The sequence below is a fragment of the Octopus sinensis genome, linkage group LG2 (genome assembly GCF_006345805.1).
Source record: "Octopus sinensis linkage group LG2, ASM634580v1, whole genome shotgun sequence".
NCBI classification, from domain to species: domain Eukaryota; kingdom Metazoa; phylum Mollusca; class Cephalopoda; order Octopoda; family Octopodidae; genus Octopus; species Octopus sinensis.
The window spans coordinates 91,451,115-91,467,284 of NC_042998.1; the positions used below are offsets into that span (position 1 = coordinate 91,451,115).

The 16,170-nt window shown below is 33.7% G+C and overlaps 1 protein-coding gene across 1 annotated transcript in view; it reads left to right on the forward strand.

Moving 5' to 3' along the window:
- LOC118762202 (titin-like) overlaps positions 1 to 16,170 on the forward strand; it is a 285,670-nt gene that overhangs the window by 189,193 nt on the left and 80,307 nt on the right. The window contains exons 68-78 of the mRNA XM_036500741.1: positions 140 to 259; positions 5,747 to 5,785; positions 6,184 to 6,410; positions 10,225 to 10,368; positions 10,670 to 10,757; positions 11,229 to 11,415; positions 11,549 to 11,735; positions 12,911 to 13,027; positions 14,462 to 14,672; positions 15,484 to 15,571; positions 15,751 to 15,880. Of these exons, the coding sequence (XP_036356634.1) occupies positions 140 to 259; positions 5,747 to 5,785; positions 6,184 to 6,410; positions 10,225 to 10,368; positions 10,670 to 10,757; positions 11,229 to 11,415; positions 11,549 to 11,735; positions 12,911 to 13,027; positions 14,462 to 14,672; positions 15,484 to 15,571; positions 15,751 to 15,880 (1,538 nt within the window). The remainder of the gene's footprint in view (positions 1 to 139; positions 260 to 5,746; positions 5,786 to 6,183; positions 6,411 to 10,224; positions 10,369 to 10,669; positions 10,758 to 11,228; positions 11,416 to 11,548; positions 11,736 to 12,910; positions 13,028 to 14,461; positions 14,673 to 15,483; positions 15,572 to 15,750; positions 15,881 to 16,170) is intronic.

The following is a 16,170-nucleotide window of genomic DNA, read 5'->3' on the forward strand; positions in this document are numbered from 1 at the left end:
GTACCACTCTTTAGAAAATATTTTCATTAAAGTCTGAAAACATTTCCTAAATCTTACAAATGTCAGTAGTGTGAAAAAAAATAATTAAAGAAACAAAACAAAAAAAAATTAGAATTGCCTCACTATCTCCCTTATATAGGAAAAGAAGCCCCAAACCGGTAACAAACAATGAAAATGTTGCTAATGCAAATGTGAAAGCTCCATGGAATGCTGCAAATAGTGAAGTTTATAAAGCACTAATGGAAGAAAAGACTGGAAGGTTTGAATTTTTACATAAGGCTCTCTAACTGATACAGTTAACAATATCAGTTAGTTTTAAACACTGTGTCTAATATATTTTGTGCAATGACCTATAACACAATAACACAAATACTCTTGGGTTTTAACCAAACATTTTTGACAACTAATAAAATAAATATTGATACTTATGATAATGTTACTGCAAATTTTGAATAGTGTAGTTTACCTTTTTATTCCTGTATCCTCAAAGTCCTTTTTCTATTTTTTTTCATGAATACAAATAGATGAGTGTCATTTTGTATTCTCAAAGCATCAAAATAATACCCAACTCAAAGATCTTGTTTTGAGCATACAAAATCCTCTTTTGGTGACCTCATATAATAAATGTAATTAAGGATTCATGTAGAATTGCTTTTCCTTCCAGAGCAAAATATTTTGCATCACTAAACAATATTAAATTCTCTGTAAATATCACCCTTATATTTAGTGTTAACAATGGTGCAAAGCTTTCATCGCAGTCTGACATTTGGTTAATTTATATACCGTTTCTTCACATGCATCAGCCAAAATTGGTATCATGACATTGTATAGTAAAATTCATTATGTTTGCTTATATGCATTTTGTTGTATCCACCATGTTATTCTTCCAAAATCCATGTTTTTAAAAAGTGTGTAAAGTGTTTTTTTTTTAATATCCATCCCACTATTCATGCATTTCAATTTTCTAACTGTTAGTTCAGGTTTCTAACTTCAGCTTTTCATCAGTTTTCTATAATAACCTGTTCATTTACTATATTAGAAAAACTAACCTAACTTTTCTTCTTCTTCAAAAAAAACCTCCTTAAAATTGGTTTCTATTCACTTCAAAACCTAAACTCCTCCCCCCCCTCTCTCTCTCATATATATGTTTATATATATATATATATATATATATGTGTGTGTGTGTGTGGAGGCGCAATGGCCCAGTGGTTAGGGTAGCAGACTTGCAGTCGTGGGATCATGGTTTTGATTTCCAGACCGGGCGTTGTGAGTGTTTATTGAATGAAAACACCTAAAGCTCCATGAGGCTTTGGCAGGGGGTGGTGGTGAATCCTGTTGTACTCTTTCACCACAACTTTCTGTCACTCTTTCTTCCTGATTCTGTTCTACATGTATTTCAAAGGGTCAGCATTGTCACATACTGTGTCACGCTGAGTCTCCCTGAGAACAACATTAAGCGCACATGTGTCTGTGCAGTGTTCAGCTACTTACACGTTAATTTCATGAGCAGGCTGTTGCATTGATTGGATCAACTGGAACCTTTCTTTTGTTCAAGCCATTAAAGCCATCACAAGGAAGTTTAGAAATAGTTGTTTACTGCATAATGAATTTAAAGTCTTTGGAAGAAGTTTAAAATCTGAACAAGTGATTTGAGCCAAGAACACAAAAGTGAACATAATGTTACTGGGCAATACAATATGAAAACTGGCCTTGCTGGACAAAATAGAATACATTTAGATATGGGCCAGCAATATATGTACAAAAGATGCAGTAAGATTTCAGATTAATTGACAGGTGCACCATGTGGATTGGAGTAAACAAAAGTATGCACAATTATGGACTACTTGGATTTTCTGTTGAAGGTTATTAGCCATGAGCCCAATATTTAGTATGGAATGCAACATAAAAAAAGGCATCAGACAGAGAAGATTAAGTTGGCATATGGTCCTTTGGAGGTGCAATGTGAACTTGTAATGAAGATTGACATAATTTATGCTGCTGAGTTGAATACATTACTATGTAATTTAAATGAGTGATGCCTAAAAGGTTGTTGAGTTGATGGTAATTTACTGTGATATATAGAAGTCAAAGAGGTTGTGATGAATTGGATCAGATGTATGCATTTGAACAATATATTATAAACTAAGACAAGATTAAAGCACACAAATGGATGCTGTATCCAACCTCTGCCAGTATGGGAATAAAATGAAATTATTACACTTATGAATTGAAATCGAATACAGTTTCTAATATATTTTAAATATTTTCATCAATATTTCAATAGACATTATTTTGCTGTTAATTTTTTGACAGTACTGACTGCTTGGTTATTTTGAATGGTGTAGGCTTAAGAAATAACTAAAGACCAACAAGTAGGATTTTACTCTATGTGATAAGGAAGGCTACCTTTGAATGTTAACAGATAATTTTTATGCATTGTTTTCTAATTGTATCCACTTCATTTCCAATAAATATTCTAGAAGTGAATTACATTTCTGTCTGCATCTCTGTTTAAGAGCTACTGACTTTTCTAATCTTGTTTTGCATGTTAGATCTGTGAGTTTGAATTTTAGATAAATTTTGTCATGTGCATATGTATTTTCAGTTAGCAAAACTTTCAATTCTGTTTTTAAAGGCTTTATACCTAGTTAAGAAATTCTTACTCAAAACAGTTGATTAAACTTATAATAATATATATGTAGCATCCATTTCTTATTCAATAGAAACAAATTCAGTTAAAAGAATATCCATTGCACTTACAAAAGTTGACTATTATGATTCCCCCATTTTAGTATCATCCAAACAACACCTAAAAATTAAAATGACATTAAGACTATTCTGCTTAAACTATTCCCTAAATTGCTTACCATAAAGTTACAGCCTTCGCAACGTTTATATTACATTGGTTACCAACAAAGGCATATTTACTTGAAAAATTTTGTACTGAAGTACAAAATCCCTTAAATATCATGAGACAACTCTTCTCATGATAATAACAGACTCAAATTTGGTACAAGGCCAGCTATTTTTAGGAAGTGGGTAAGTTGATTATATCAGCTTATCTGGTATTTATTTTATTGATCCCTTCAAAGATGAATGATGCAGTCAAACTTGGTAAAATTTGAACTCAAATAGAAACCTAAAGAAATAGGCGTTGGAGTGGCTGTGTGGTAAGTAGTTTGCTTACCAACCACATGGTTCTGGGTTCAGTCCCACTGTGTGGTACCTTGGGCAAGTGTCTTCTACTATAGCCTCAAGCTGACCAAAGCCTTGTGAGTGGATTTGGTAGACGGAAACTGAAAGAAGCCTGTCATATATATGTATATATATATATATATATATATATATATATGTATATATATATATATGTGTGTGTGTGTGTGTGTGTGTATATGTTTGTGTGTCTGTGTTTGTCCCCCCAACATCACAAAAGAGACTGATAGAATAAGTACTATGCTTACAAAGAATAAGTCATGGGGTCGATTTGCTTGACTAAAAGTGGTGCTCCAGCATGGCCACAGTCAAATGACTGAAACAAGTAAAAGAGTAAAAAGAGAGTATTATTTTGTCTGTCATGCTTATGATTCTGCCAGCTCACCACCTCTCTTGCAATAATAATGGTTTCAAATTTTGGCACATGGCCAGCAACTTTGGGGGATGGGGTAAGTTGAATATATCTGTTTCAGTGCTTGACTGGTACTTATTTCATTGACCCTGAAAAGATGAAAGCAAAGCTGACCTTGCTGGCAATTGAACTCAAAGCATGGACGAAATGTTGCTAAACATTTTGCTAATGATTCATCCAGCTTACCAGCTTAATGATGATAATAACAGACTCTCCCATCAAAGATAATGTATGAGTATTCAGCTTTTTGCCAGATGACCTGATCGACTGATTTGTTTACAGTGATCACGTGTGTGCTGTTCATTAGCTCAGTCTCTCCATCAAATTGATGCTTGAATAGGTGCACAGTGTACCATGTGTCAGGTGTGAATGCGATCACAGAGCAATGGGTGATGAAGTGTTTTGTTCAAGGCCACAATGTACTACCCAGTCTAGGAATTGAAACCATGATCTCATGATCAAGAATGCAACACTCTAACCACTACTCCATGTGTCCTCACTATGATGATGATGATCATGATGATGATGATAATAATAGAAACCTTGTTAGTGACAGTTAGGAACAAGGGTACATTCAAAGCAGAGAAAAATAAAAAAATACAAAGTATGTGCAAAAAGGACATGAAGAAGAATTACGCATGAAGGGACTACACAAGCAATTCCATGCAGCCACAACAGAAGTTACCGGAAAAAATAGGTGGGCTTGGCTGATGAAAGGAACACTGAAAAAAGAGACCAAGAGCACTGGGTCAAGGGTGGAAGGGCAGAGGAGGTGTCTCTGTCTGCTCACAGTTAGAAACAATTATTAAGTCATACTCACTTGTGAGTGAATAGCTATGCACATTACTAGATATAGATGTGGCCATAAACTGGAGGGTCAATCTTAGGAATGAGCAAGTGTCTCTGCTATGCTGCTTCTGCAATAGGGTGGATGAAACCATTGCCCATATCACCAACGAATGCCCTAGACTTGCCTAAACCACTACAAGTTGTGGTGACATGATCAGGTAGTGAAAGTGCTACATTGGAAACTGTGCGAAAAGTGGGGGCTGGAGAGAGGCAAGACATGGTATGAACACAAACAGCAGAGAGTGGCGGCGTTAGAAATTAGCAAAATCCTCTGGGATTTCCCAATTCAAACAGATCAGTTGCTAGAGCATAACAGACCAGACCTAGTGGTGGTGGACAAGATGTGCCACATAGGTTATATAGTTGATGTTGCATGCCCCTTTGACCCACGAATAGTCAAGAAGGAAGGCGAAAAGATAGATAAATACGACCCTCTTAAGTATGAAATAGCCTGACTATGGAAAATGAAGAAGATGAAGATAGTGCCAATTATTGTTGGGTTCTTGAGAACAGCATCAGAAGACATCAAGGGAAATATAATGGAAACTGGAACAGATTGCCCAGTAGAACTGTTACGAAATGTTTGCCTCCTTGGCACGGCCAGAATAATCATAAAAGTATTAGATAGCTGAACAGAGTGGATAGCATGATACCATAGGCTGCAGGCAGCAAGCCCACTATGCATGTAAGACTCCAGGAGCTCCAACAAAACCTGTGATAAAGAGAAATAATAATAATCCTTTCTACTAAAGGCACAAGGCCTGAAATTTTGGGGAAGGGAACTAGTCGATTACATCGACCTCAGTGTTTCACTCGTACTTAATTTATCGACCCCGAAAGGATGAAAAGCAAAGTTGACCCTGGCAGAATTTGAAATGAGAAGATAAAGATGGATGAGATGCCACTAAGCATTTTGCCCAGCATGCTAATGATTCTGCCAGTTTGCTGCCTTAATAATAATAATAATAATAATAATAATTTAATTAATTTTATAGAGGTGCTGTTTTTACACTTGAAAGGAACTATTCCTAATGTAAATGTTGAATACAAGTTTTTTAGTTTGACTGATTAAAGCATGTCCAAGAATACATTCTAACTACAAAGAAAAAGTTTGACATTTTTCTCCTGACTGAACCTGAATTCATATATTTGGAATTCTACATATTTAAAATATGCAATGCATACTTTACATAATCTATTTATCAATTTTCTCAAATTAATTATTGTCATTGTTTCTAATTATTAATATATGAACTTTTTAAAAAAATTCAGAGTCACACATGATGACCTTATCAAGATGGAAGCTGAGATGTAAGTAATTTTTAAAAATATTTTAAAGTTTATGAATATGTCTAAATATCTAAGAGGAAATATTAATAAAATTAAAAATTTTTGTACTATTAACTTCATTGTTAAATTTGAAAATTTTTCTGATATCTAAATTTACACTGCATTTCCATTGGCCTGATCTTTAATCAAGATTATGATCCTAGATGTGTTTAAATTACTTGAGTAGATTTGAACAAGCTAGAAACTTCTATGTATGAACAAATGGTAATAATATTCTTATCCAATAGGCCACTAATGCATCTTGAAAGACTAGGTTAATATTCTGCATAATGTTAATCTTATTAAGTTTGATGTGTCTTAGTTTACCTATGTTGGAATAGAAAGGTTGACTATATTTGTTTTCCTTTTTAAAATTTCAGACAATTACAGAAAATGAAGCAAGAATCTCACATACGCCGCGCCTGTGTACATCCAACTGAAATTATATACAATACAAGCAAGAAAAGGAGGCCTGTTTTCAGAACTCAACTGAAAAATGTTGAAGTTGCTGAATATGACCGCACACATTTGGAATGTCTGTTGACTCCTATTAATGATCCCACAATGAAAGTGGAATGGTTAAGGGATGGACAACCTTTACCTTATGGTATTTCCTTCATATTTTTACCTTACCTTATCTGAAACTGTATGATATGTGTGTGCATTTGTATGCACACAAATGTATGAGAATATTTTCTGTATATAATAATAATAATAATAATAATTGTGTACAGTGCTCAGGTGCACTACAACTCATCTAAAGTGTATATATAATCAGGTGTAGTTTCGGCGGATTTCGGAAAGCATGAGGGCCTTAAAGGATGCAGTGTCATGGCAGTCAACAACTGACACAGGCAGTTTATTCCATGCTTCAGCAACTCTGAGCGTGAAAAAATGTTTCCGAAAGTCATGGGAGCTGTGTTGTTTTCTGACTTTGTAGGCATGTCCACGTGTGTTAGACACATGGAGATCAAAAAGGTGTTCAGTGTTGTTGTTGGTGAGGTGGTTGATAACTTTGTGGGTGTTCACCAAGTCCGTCACCAGACGCCGGAGCTTCAGTGAATCCATGCCCAGGGAAACAAGGCGCTCAGAATATGGTAGGTGTCTGATGGAGGGTATGCGTTTGGTTGCACGTCTCTGGACAGATTCCAGGAGGTCAATGTTCTGAGCAAGATAGGGGTTCCAAACTGATGATGCGAATTCCAAGTGTGGTTGTACCATAGCTGTATACAGTTTTAAATAGATGGCTGGAGAGCGGCTAACAAAAGTCTTACTGAGTAATGCCAAGACACCCTCGACCTTCTTGACAATTTTAGAGATATGCTTTGTCCAACGCAAATCACTGCTGACAGTGATGCCTAGGTCACGCTCGCAAGAGGATTTCTTGATATCAGTGTTGTGGAGGGAGTATGTGGATGCAGGGTTTTTTCTCCCAAAATGCATGGTGGTACACTTGTCCACAGCCAGTTTCAGTTGCCAGTCTGTGATCCATTGCTGCATTGTGTCTAGGTCTGATTGCAGGAAAGAGTTGTAGACATCAGGATCTGTCCTCTTGATTTCAAGGTACAGCTTGATGTCGTCTGCATATTTCAATACTGTGGAATTCTTTAAATTGGCATCTATGTCATTAATGTATGCCACAAACAAGAGGGGACCAAGGACAGATCCCTGTGGTACACCCGATGACATCTCATATGGTGTAGAATGCTGTCCTAGAACTGTGACTACCTCCTTTCGGCTGAGAATGAAGGATTTCAACTAGTTAAAAAGGTCATCCCTCACACCCATTGCAGAGAGTTTCACCATAAGCCTTTTGTGTGGCACAGAGTTGAAAGCCTTAGCAAAGTCAAGGTAGACAACATCCACCCATGAGCCACTGTCAGTGATCTGAGTAATGTCCTCAAGGAACTCGACAAGCTGATCACTGCAGCTGGAGTTAGGGACAAATCCATATTGTGAGGGTTGGATGAGACTATAAGAGCTCCAGAAGTTCCAGAGTGTTTCTCTGACACACGATTCCATCAGTTTTGCAATACAGCTAGTGAGACTGACTGGGCGATAATTGACAGGTGATGTGCGGTTGCCCTTTTTGAACAGAGGAATGACACTGGCAGTTTTCCACTGCTCTGGAGTAGCACCATTGTTGAGACAGTACTGGAAGAAAATAGAAAGCTGGTGTAAAAGGAAGTACCTGCCACGTTTGAGAAGCAGGTATGTAACTCCATCGAGACCAGGGGAGGCATAGTTGTGTTTATTTTGAAGGTGACGTCGCAGCATTGCAGGTGTAAATTCCATAGTTGTTATGGAATTTGCTGTTAGAGATGGTGAAGATGGTACATTTTGACTTTCAACAGTGAATATGTTTGCATAGCACTCGGCAATGAGTTCTGCGCATTCCTTGGGGTCGTGATAACATATGTGTGTTTGTGTATGTGCTTCTGTCTGTTTCTATAGCACAAATCTTTAAATATTATGCATTATATACTTAATATAATTTTCAAATTTGTCTGCCATATGTAATATAACATATTAAAATTAGAAATTCCACATCTTTAAATATTGCAGTGATATAGTAACAAAAAAAAAAAGAAAGAAGGAAACTGAGACAAAATGTGCTAAAATAACAACAATAATAAATACCTGCTTTCAGATGTCTTATGACTTAGTGTTAAAAAATAAAAGATAACTTTATAGAAATACTCTATCGACAAACTTTTATACTTACTCTCAGAATTTACAACAAAAATACAACAAATTTACTAAATTCTAATCACATTAATAGCTAACTATTTGTAGAAATCACAAACATTTTTTGCAACCTTATACATTTTATTTGATTTATAGATTATTTCATAAATTGATCACTTAGCTCCACCCTAGTCATTTCTACTCTCTGTTCTATAATATTAGTAGCCAAGTAGTTTCTCTACATCATGAAGCCTGTTCTATTCTGGCTTCTTTTCTTGTACATTAGCTTCTCATCTCTTAGAACAAAGTTGCTTTCCCCTCTACTGTAGGTAAGTTGAAGAGGATTTTCATCTTTCAAGCTGCATGGCAACCTCACTAGTGCTGGTGCCACAAAAAAGAGTGCTCAGTACACTCTGTAAAGTGATCAGTGATAGGAAGGGTATCCAGCTGTAAAAACCATACCAAAACAGACATTGAAACACAATGCAGTCCTCAAACCTGTCAGATCCTGTCAAACTATCCAAGCCATGCTAGCATGAAACTTGGATGTTAAACGTGGATGATGATATAATCTAATCATCATCATCATCATGTAGCGTCTATTCTCCATGCTGGTATGTGGATGGTTTGACTGGAACTGACAAGCTGGGGAATGGTAGCAGGCTTCAGTCTGATTTAATATATATATATATAAATAATTTGAAGTAGCAATATTTTAGCATTTTAGATTACAGACCTAATCCAGTCACATAAAACCATTTGAAATTAGTTTACATAGGCATAGGAGTGGCTGTGTGGCAAGTAGCTTGCTAACGAACCACATGGTTCCGGGTTCAGTCCTACTGCGTGGCACCTTGGGCTAGTGTCTACTATACCCTCGGGCTGACCAAAGCCTTGTGAGTGGATTTGGTAGGTGGAAACTATGTATATATATGTGTATGTCTGTGTTTGTACCCCCAACATCACTTGATAACCGATGGTGGTGTGTTTACATCCCTGTAACTTAGCAGTTCAGCAAAAGAGACCGATAGAATAAGCACTATGCTTACAAAGAATAAGTCGATTTGATCGACTAAAGGCGGTGCTCCAGCATGGCCACAATCAAATGACTGAAACAAGTAAAAGAGAGAGAGATATCCAATTTATTTTCTTACTTCTGTGATTAGAAATATTTAAATATTAATATTCATTTATCACCATATTGAATTGGTTCTCAACAAATGAGTAATACTGCAACTAACCATAAATGTTTTGGCATATAAGTTTCTCTGTGTGTGTGTGTGTGTGTGTGCGTATATGCATGTGCTCATGAATATAAATGAGCACATAACCCTGAAAGTATTTTTTTTTGAATCAAGTCAAATCCTTTAAATAGATCACTCATGAATTTATCTCAATTTTTGCTGAAACAACATTTTATAATAAGATGAAGAAATATTTAAAGTGACTTCTTACAATAGGAAATTGCGATCAGTTTAGACTTCTAACTTTTATTTTTGGTCATACCTTTGTGTTGGTTAGTAAATTCAAGCATCTTGTTTCCATCCTCAGCTTCACTTTATTTACTTATTCTCCTCTGACTCTTCATTATTTATTACTATTTTATGCTGATAAATGTCAAGCTAACATGAACTCATATCATTTTATGCAATGGGTTTAAAAATGAAAATTATTTTACTTTGATGTTATATTTTTCCATGACTAATTAATGCTTTTCTTTTAAAATGTTGCAGGTCATCGTTACAGACCAGTATATGAATTTGGCTATGTTGTGCTTGATCTTCTTTTCACCATCCCAGAGGATTCAGGCATTTATACTATAAAAGCTACAAATGCATATGGTGAAGCAACAATAAATGCAGAAGTTGTTTGTCTAAGTATGTATCATTATGCACTAATCTACATTCTGAAATTTTTTTGTTAAAACATCCAATTAAAATTTATAACCTAAGTAAATAGCAGAAAGATTTGTGTGAGCTTTTGTTAGCACTATGCTTTTCTTTAAAAGCACTAAGAAATTTATTTATTTTATAATTCATTTAATAATTTATGAAGATATAAAATATAATTAATATTTTTTAATTGTAATGTAAAGTAATATGCACTTCTTGTAAGTGTACACGAATTTAAAACCAATACTTGGTATAAGTACTATAAATTTCTATTATGATTTTGTAGACAAAACATCTATTATTATTGGAACTCAACTTCCTGAAGGCCAAGAAGCAATTGCCCGTTTACGTCAGTTGGAGAGTTACAAAAATATGTAAGTTTCTGTTATGAGTTAATATAAAATCAATATTAACTCTTATTTCTTTTTAATCAAAAAACTGTTGATGTAAAAATGTCATTGTCATTTATATAAATATTTTTCTTTTATATCGTTTAATCCAAATTTTAAAGAGAAAGTACATTTGATATAAATATTAAGAATTCTTTCCATATGATTCCATATTTATAATCTATATCAGTATCTTTGTGCATGTGTGCATTTAGGCTAGAATTTTAATTTTATCTTCAGAAGTACACAAACCATTCACAGAAAACAATATTTTCTTCAATGTGAATTCAGCAACTTAATTATCATTCCATCAAGTAATTAATAAAGAATTGAACTTAAGCAACACCAAGTGTTTCATTGGCAGAACATCACTCTCCAATTATAACTATACAAGAATTTGCTGCTTTTTAAATATGATTTTCATTTTCATTACATATAAATTATTTATATTTGTAGTTCTCTTATGGTTGGAAACTATACTGACGATGCAGATATTCCATCAGAACCTGCACCACCCATTATTGAAATTAAACCAGAACCGGTTGAAATTGATGAAGGAGAAACTGCTAAGTTTATTGTTAATGTTAGTGGTTATCCCCGACCAAGAGTTACTTGGTGGATAAATGGAAGTCTTGTTGCAGGAGTAAGTATTAATCATAAAGACAATAAAAGTTGAATTATGTTTTCCTATAATTTCTATAAAGAAAATTAACTTCTTATTTATAACATTTCTACAATTGAAACAATTATTCTTATAACCATTTTCTTTCTTTCAGGGAAGCAGATTTAAAGTAAGATATGATGGTGTGATACATTATCTTGAAATTCCTCGTGTAAGGGAATATGATGCTGGCCAAATAAGAGTTTTAGCCAAAAACCAACAAGGTGAAGCTGAATGTATTACTACACTTAAAGTAATTCCAAAGGAGGACTGGCGTTCACATTTGCGACATGCTCCTAAAGGTAATTGTCTTGTTTCATCTTTATCCAATACTATTTCTACACCTTGTGTGTTTTTCATTATAAGGGAAAGTAAAATATCATTTATGTTATAAATCTCATTTGCTTAAAAAAATGCTTTTCATTTAAAAAAAATTTGATTTGATTATAAGAAATTTCTTTTAATGACTATTTTCTGCTCGTGATCTATTGAAACTGACTACAGTTCTTAGTATACAACTTTGATGACTTGTTTTTTATGTTATGTATGTCAAACATTGCTAGCATAGGCTCACAATAACTATTATTTACAAAATTAACAATGCTAACCTGAATTTCTTTCTTTCATCATTTGTGTATACTACCTTAATTTATCATGTTATCAATTTATATGAAGTGACTAAACAGATGGTTGCAAATATAGAAATATAAAATGCAGTTGTTGATGCTCTTTCATGTTATTAATCATTATTATTAATTTAGGAACAAAGATTGTAGTTAAATTAAATATGCAAGTATTAAAGTATAGCATAGGCATGGATATGGTTGTGTAGTTATGAAGTTTGTTTTTCTCAACCATGTGGCTTGGGTTCAGTCCCACTGTGTGACACCTTGGGCATAAGCCTTCTGCTAAAGTCCCAGGCTGACCAAAATCTTGTGATTAGATTTCGTAGAGGGAAACTGAAAGAAGCCCATCGTGTATACATAGCATTTTATCACTGTATCAACCAGACTACGTGATGTTACTATATACTACTGGTTACAGTGTGCTTCCGCACATTGTTGTAGCTTTTAATTGATGACATTCTGCTGGTTAGGAAGGCAGGCCAATATATATATATATATGTGTGTGAGTGTGTGTGTGTGTGTGTGTGTGTGTGTATGTATATAAATGAGCATCACTTCCATACATGTGGTATTCTTTGTTTCCAACCTTCAATGGAAACATATCCAGCCATGGGAAATTATTACCTTACTTAGAAACAGGTGAGAGTTGGTGACAGCAAAGGCATTAAGCCATAAGATATTTATATCAACAAATTCTGTGATACATGCAACTATAGAAGAAGTAGATGTCAAAATGATGATAATAATGATGATGCTGACTGTTGTCTTTTTTTATTATTGTAAATTCTCTTTATATCTATATAAAAGCTATTTTGAGAAATTAATATGTTATTTTATAACTATCTTTTTAGGTGATCTCCAGATTGAACTGGAACGCCGAAAGAGAGTGGAACTTCGCAGTGCTGAACTTAAAATGGCTCAGATGAAGGGTTCATTGGCATCTTTGGAGTTGGGAATGCTCAAGCATGGTATGTAATAGAAATATATTATTCATGTATTTTTTTTTATGTGATCAGCAACTTTTTATGGAATGGCTGTAGCTAAAATAATAAATTATAATTTTTCTGTTGACAAAAATTCAGTTTTGTAAAAATAAGTTTATAATTTAAGAATTCTATTTCAGTATTATAATCTTATTATTTTATCAAAGTTCTGGCAAATAATTACAAACCTCGTAGAATTTAGGTCCTGAAATGGGTAAGGTTGGGGACAGAATTAACTATTGCAAGCTTTAGTGTAGCAATTTAATGGTTCCACCCTCTTCAGCAGCCATTTCATTTTATAGATGTATGAAAACAGCAAAGGCTGTACTTCACAACATCCTTTAAATATTGGCTACATCTATATCTGGTACATACCACCTCCATACCATTTAAGATAAATTCTGGAAATGGAATTTTATTTCTTATTCATATATACATAATTTACATTATTTACATTTGACGGATATTTGTTCTCATCTTATTTGTTGTTAACACGTTTTGGCCGATATACCCTCCAGCCTTCATCAGGTATCTTGGGGAAAGTTCAAACCTGGGTTCTCATTCCTAAGGTATTTTTTGATGTTGTTGTTATTATTATTATTATTATTATTATTATTATTATTATTATTATTATTATTCAGGTCACTGCTTGGAATTGAACTCAGAATCTTGGGGCTAGTAGCCATGCTCTTAATCACTATGCCATATACCCCACGATTCTGAGCATGATTCCAAGCAGTGACCTAAATAATAATAATAATAATAATAACAACAACATCGAAAAATACCTTAGGAATAAGAACCCAGGTTCGAAATTTCCCAAGACACCTGATGAAGGTTGGAAGGTATATCAGCTGAAATGTGTTAACAACAATGATGGGGACAAATATCCATCAAATGTAAATAATGTAAATAACGTGCATAATTCCTCATCTCTTAAATATAGGACTGTATTATACATAATTTAATAAAGATGTAACTTAACGCTGATAAAGCTTAGTACGATTTATACACAAGTATATATAGTATATCAGAATTATTTTATACTTGATTTTAACTGAAAAAACTGGAGTTTTACTTATACTCAGTGCAAAGCTAAAACTATGCAGAGAAAAATTTTGTACCAAGATTTAACACTAAATATAGGCTAATGACTTGTAGGTACACAGTATTTCATTATACTTTATAGTATATTATGATTGCATAATTAAATATAGCGTACCATTCATACATGAGTGCAACTTATATATGAGTAAATACAGTTATTTAGTTTCATCATATGATTTTTCCTCAATCTATAACTCAAAAATGACAGTTTATCATTTTTACTGAATTTACAGAATCTTTTAATTAACATTCTGTTTCCATACAAAAAATCATTTCATTAATTTAATATTTGTTCAATATTTGATAAAACAGAGACCACTTTCCGAAGAGATACAACTGATGCTAACTTACAAAAGCTTCTTGCTGAAGATGCATTGAGACAGAAACTTATAGATGAACAATATGAGAGGATACAAAAGACATCCACTGAAACAATAACATTTAAACAACCAGTCAAACAAGAGCCTCCTGTGTTTGGTATTCCACTTTGCCCAGTCAAAGTTCTGGAGGGTACTTCTGTAACGTAAGTAGAAAATTAAAAGAGCAAATCTATGTTTTTACTATTTTTGAGCTGGCAGAATTGTTAGCATATCAGACAAAATGCTTAGTAATATTTCTTCTGGCTATACATCCTGAGTTCAAATTTCACCAAGGCTGACTTAGCCTTTTATCCTTTTGGGGTTGATGAAATCAGTACTGGGTCAAGTACTGGGTTTTATGTAAATGACTTGCCCCTCCCACCAAATTTTCTACTTTGTACCCAAAGTAGAAAAGATTATTTTTAGTGGAACAAATCAACCTCTGCACTTATTTTCTTAAGCTGAAACTTATTCTATTGGTCTGTTTTACTGAACTTATGAGAATGTAAACAAACCTATACCAGTCATCAAACAGTTGTGAAGGCAAACACATAAATATACAACAGACTTCCAAAGAGTTTCTGTTTACCAAATCACTCACAAGGCATTGGTAGAAGACACTTGCCCAAGACACTTTCTTTCTCATTGCTGCAGTCCACTTAACTGGCAAAAATGAGTTGTACCTGTAGTTCAGAGGTCCAGCCTTGCATTCGATGTTAAGGTATGCATATCTATGAAGTATTCAGCCACTTGCATGTTCCTTTCACAAGCAGGTTGATACGCTGATCAGATCATCTGCAGCACTCATTGTCATAACTGACAGAGATCCAGGAGTTATTAAGTGATAATTTTAGTGATCAATAACATTGATTAAATCATAATTTTTTTTATTTAAAAAATGTGTTTTTATAGAAACTGTAAAAATCCTTATGAATCTTGAATTTAAATTTCAATTCATATTTTCTCATATTACAGACTCAAAGTGCACTTCACCAGTAATCCACCTCCTATTATTACCTGGTACAGAGATAGCATTGAAATTCACAATTCATGGGATTTCCAGGTGAGTACAATGATTAATTTTATTATCATTAGAGAAATCTCTTACTTTTTATGTTATTGAGTTTTTTAATTAATTGTATGAAATTGATTATTATTAAATTTTTTAAAATATTTTTTCTTTTATTCATATTATGAATTACTGGATAATTTATCATTTTATCCAATTTTTAATTTGCCCAGATTCGAGTTACTGAGACTTGCAGTACTTTACATATTTCTGAAGTATTCCCAGAAGACTCAGGAATGTACACAGTTAAAGCCTATAATAAATATGGCATGACACAATGCAAAGCAAAGATGACTGTTATGGGTGAGTATAGTATTTCTACTACTTGCAATAAAATAACTAATAATGTATAAGGAAACAACATATGTATGTATTTATTTTCTAATAATGTATATCAAATTGCCAGTGTTTGTAGAAGTGACTTTCACAAACCAGTAACCCTACGATGGTAGCATTTTAGGGTATTCTGGTCCAACTGAAGTTAAAGAACTATTTTTTTCTATATAAACAAAAAATTATGATTCATATATTAAGTAGGTGGATAAGCAATTTGAATCTAAAATGAAGTGAAATAAAACATGATTTGTTATACA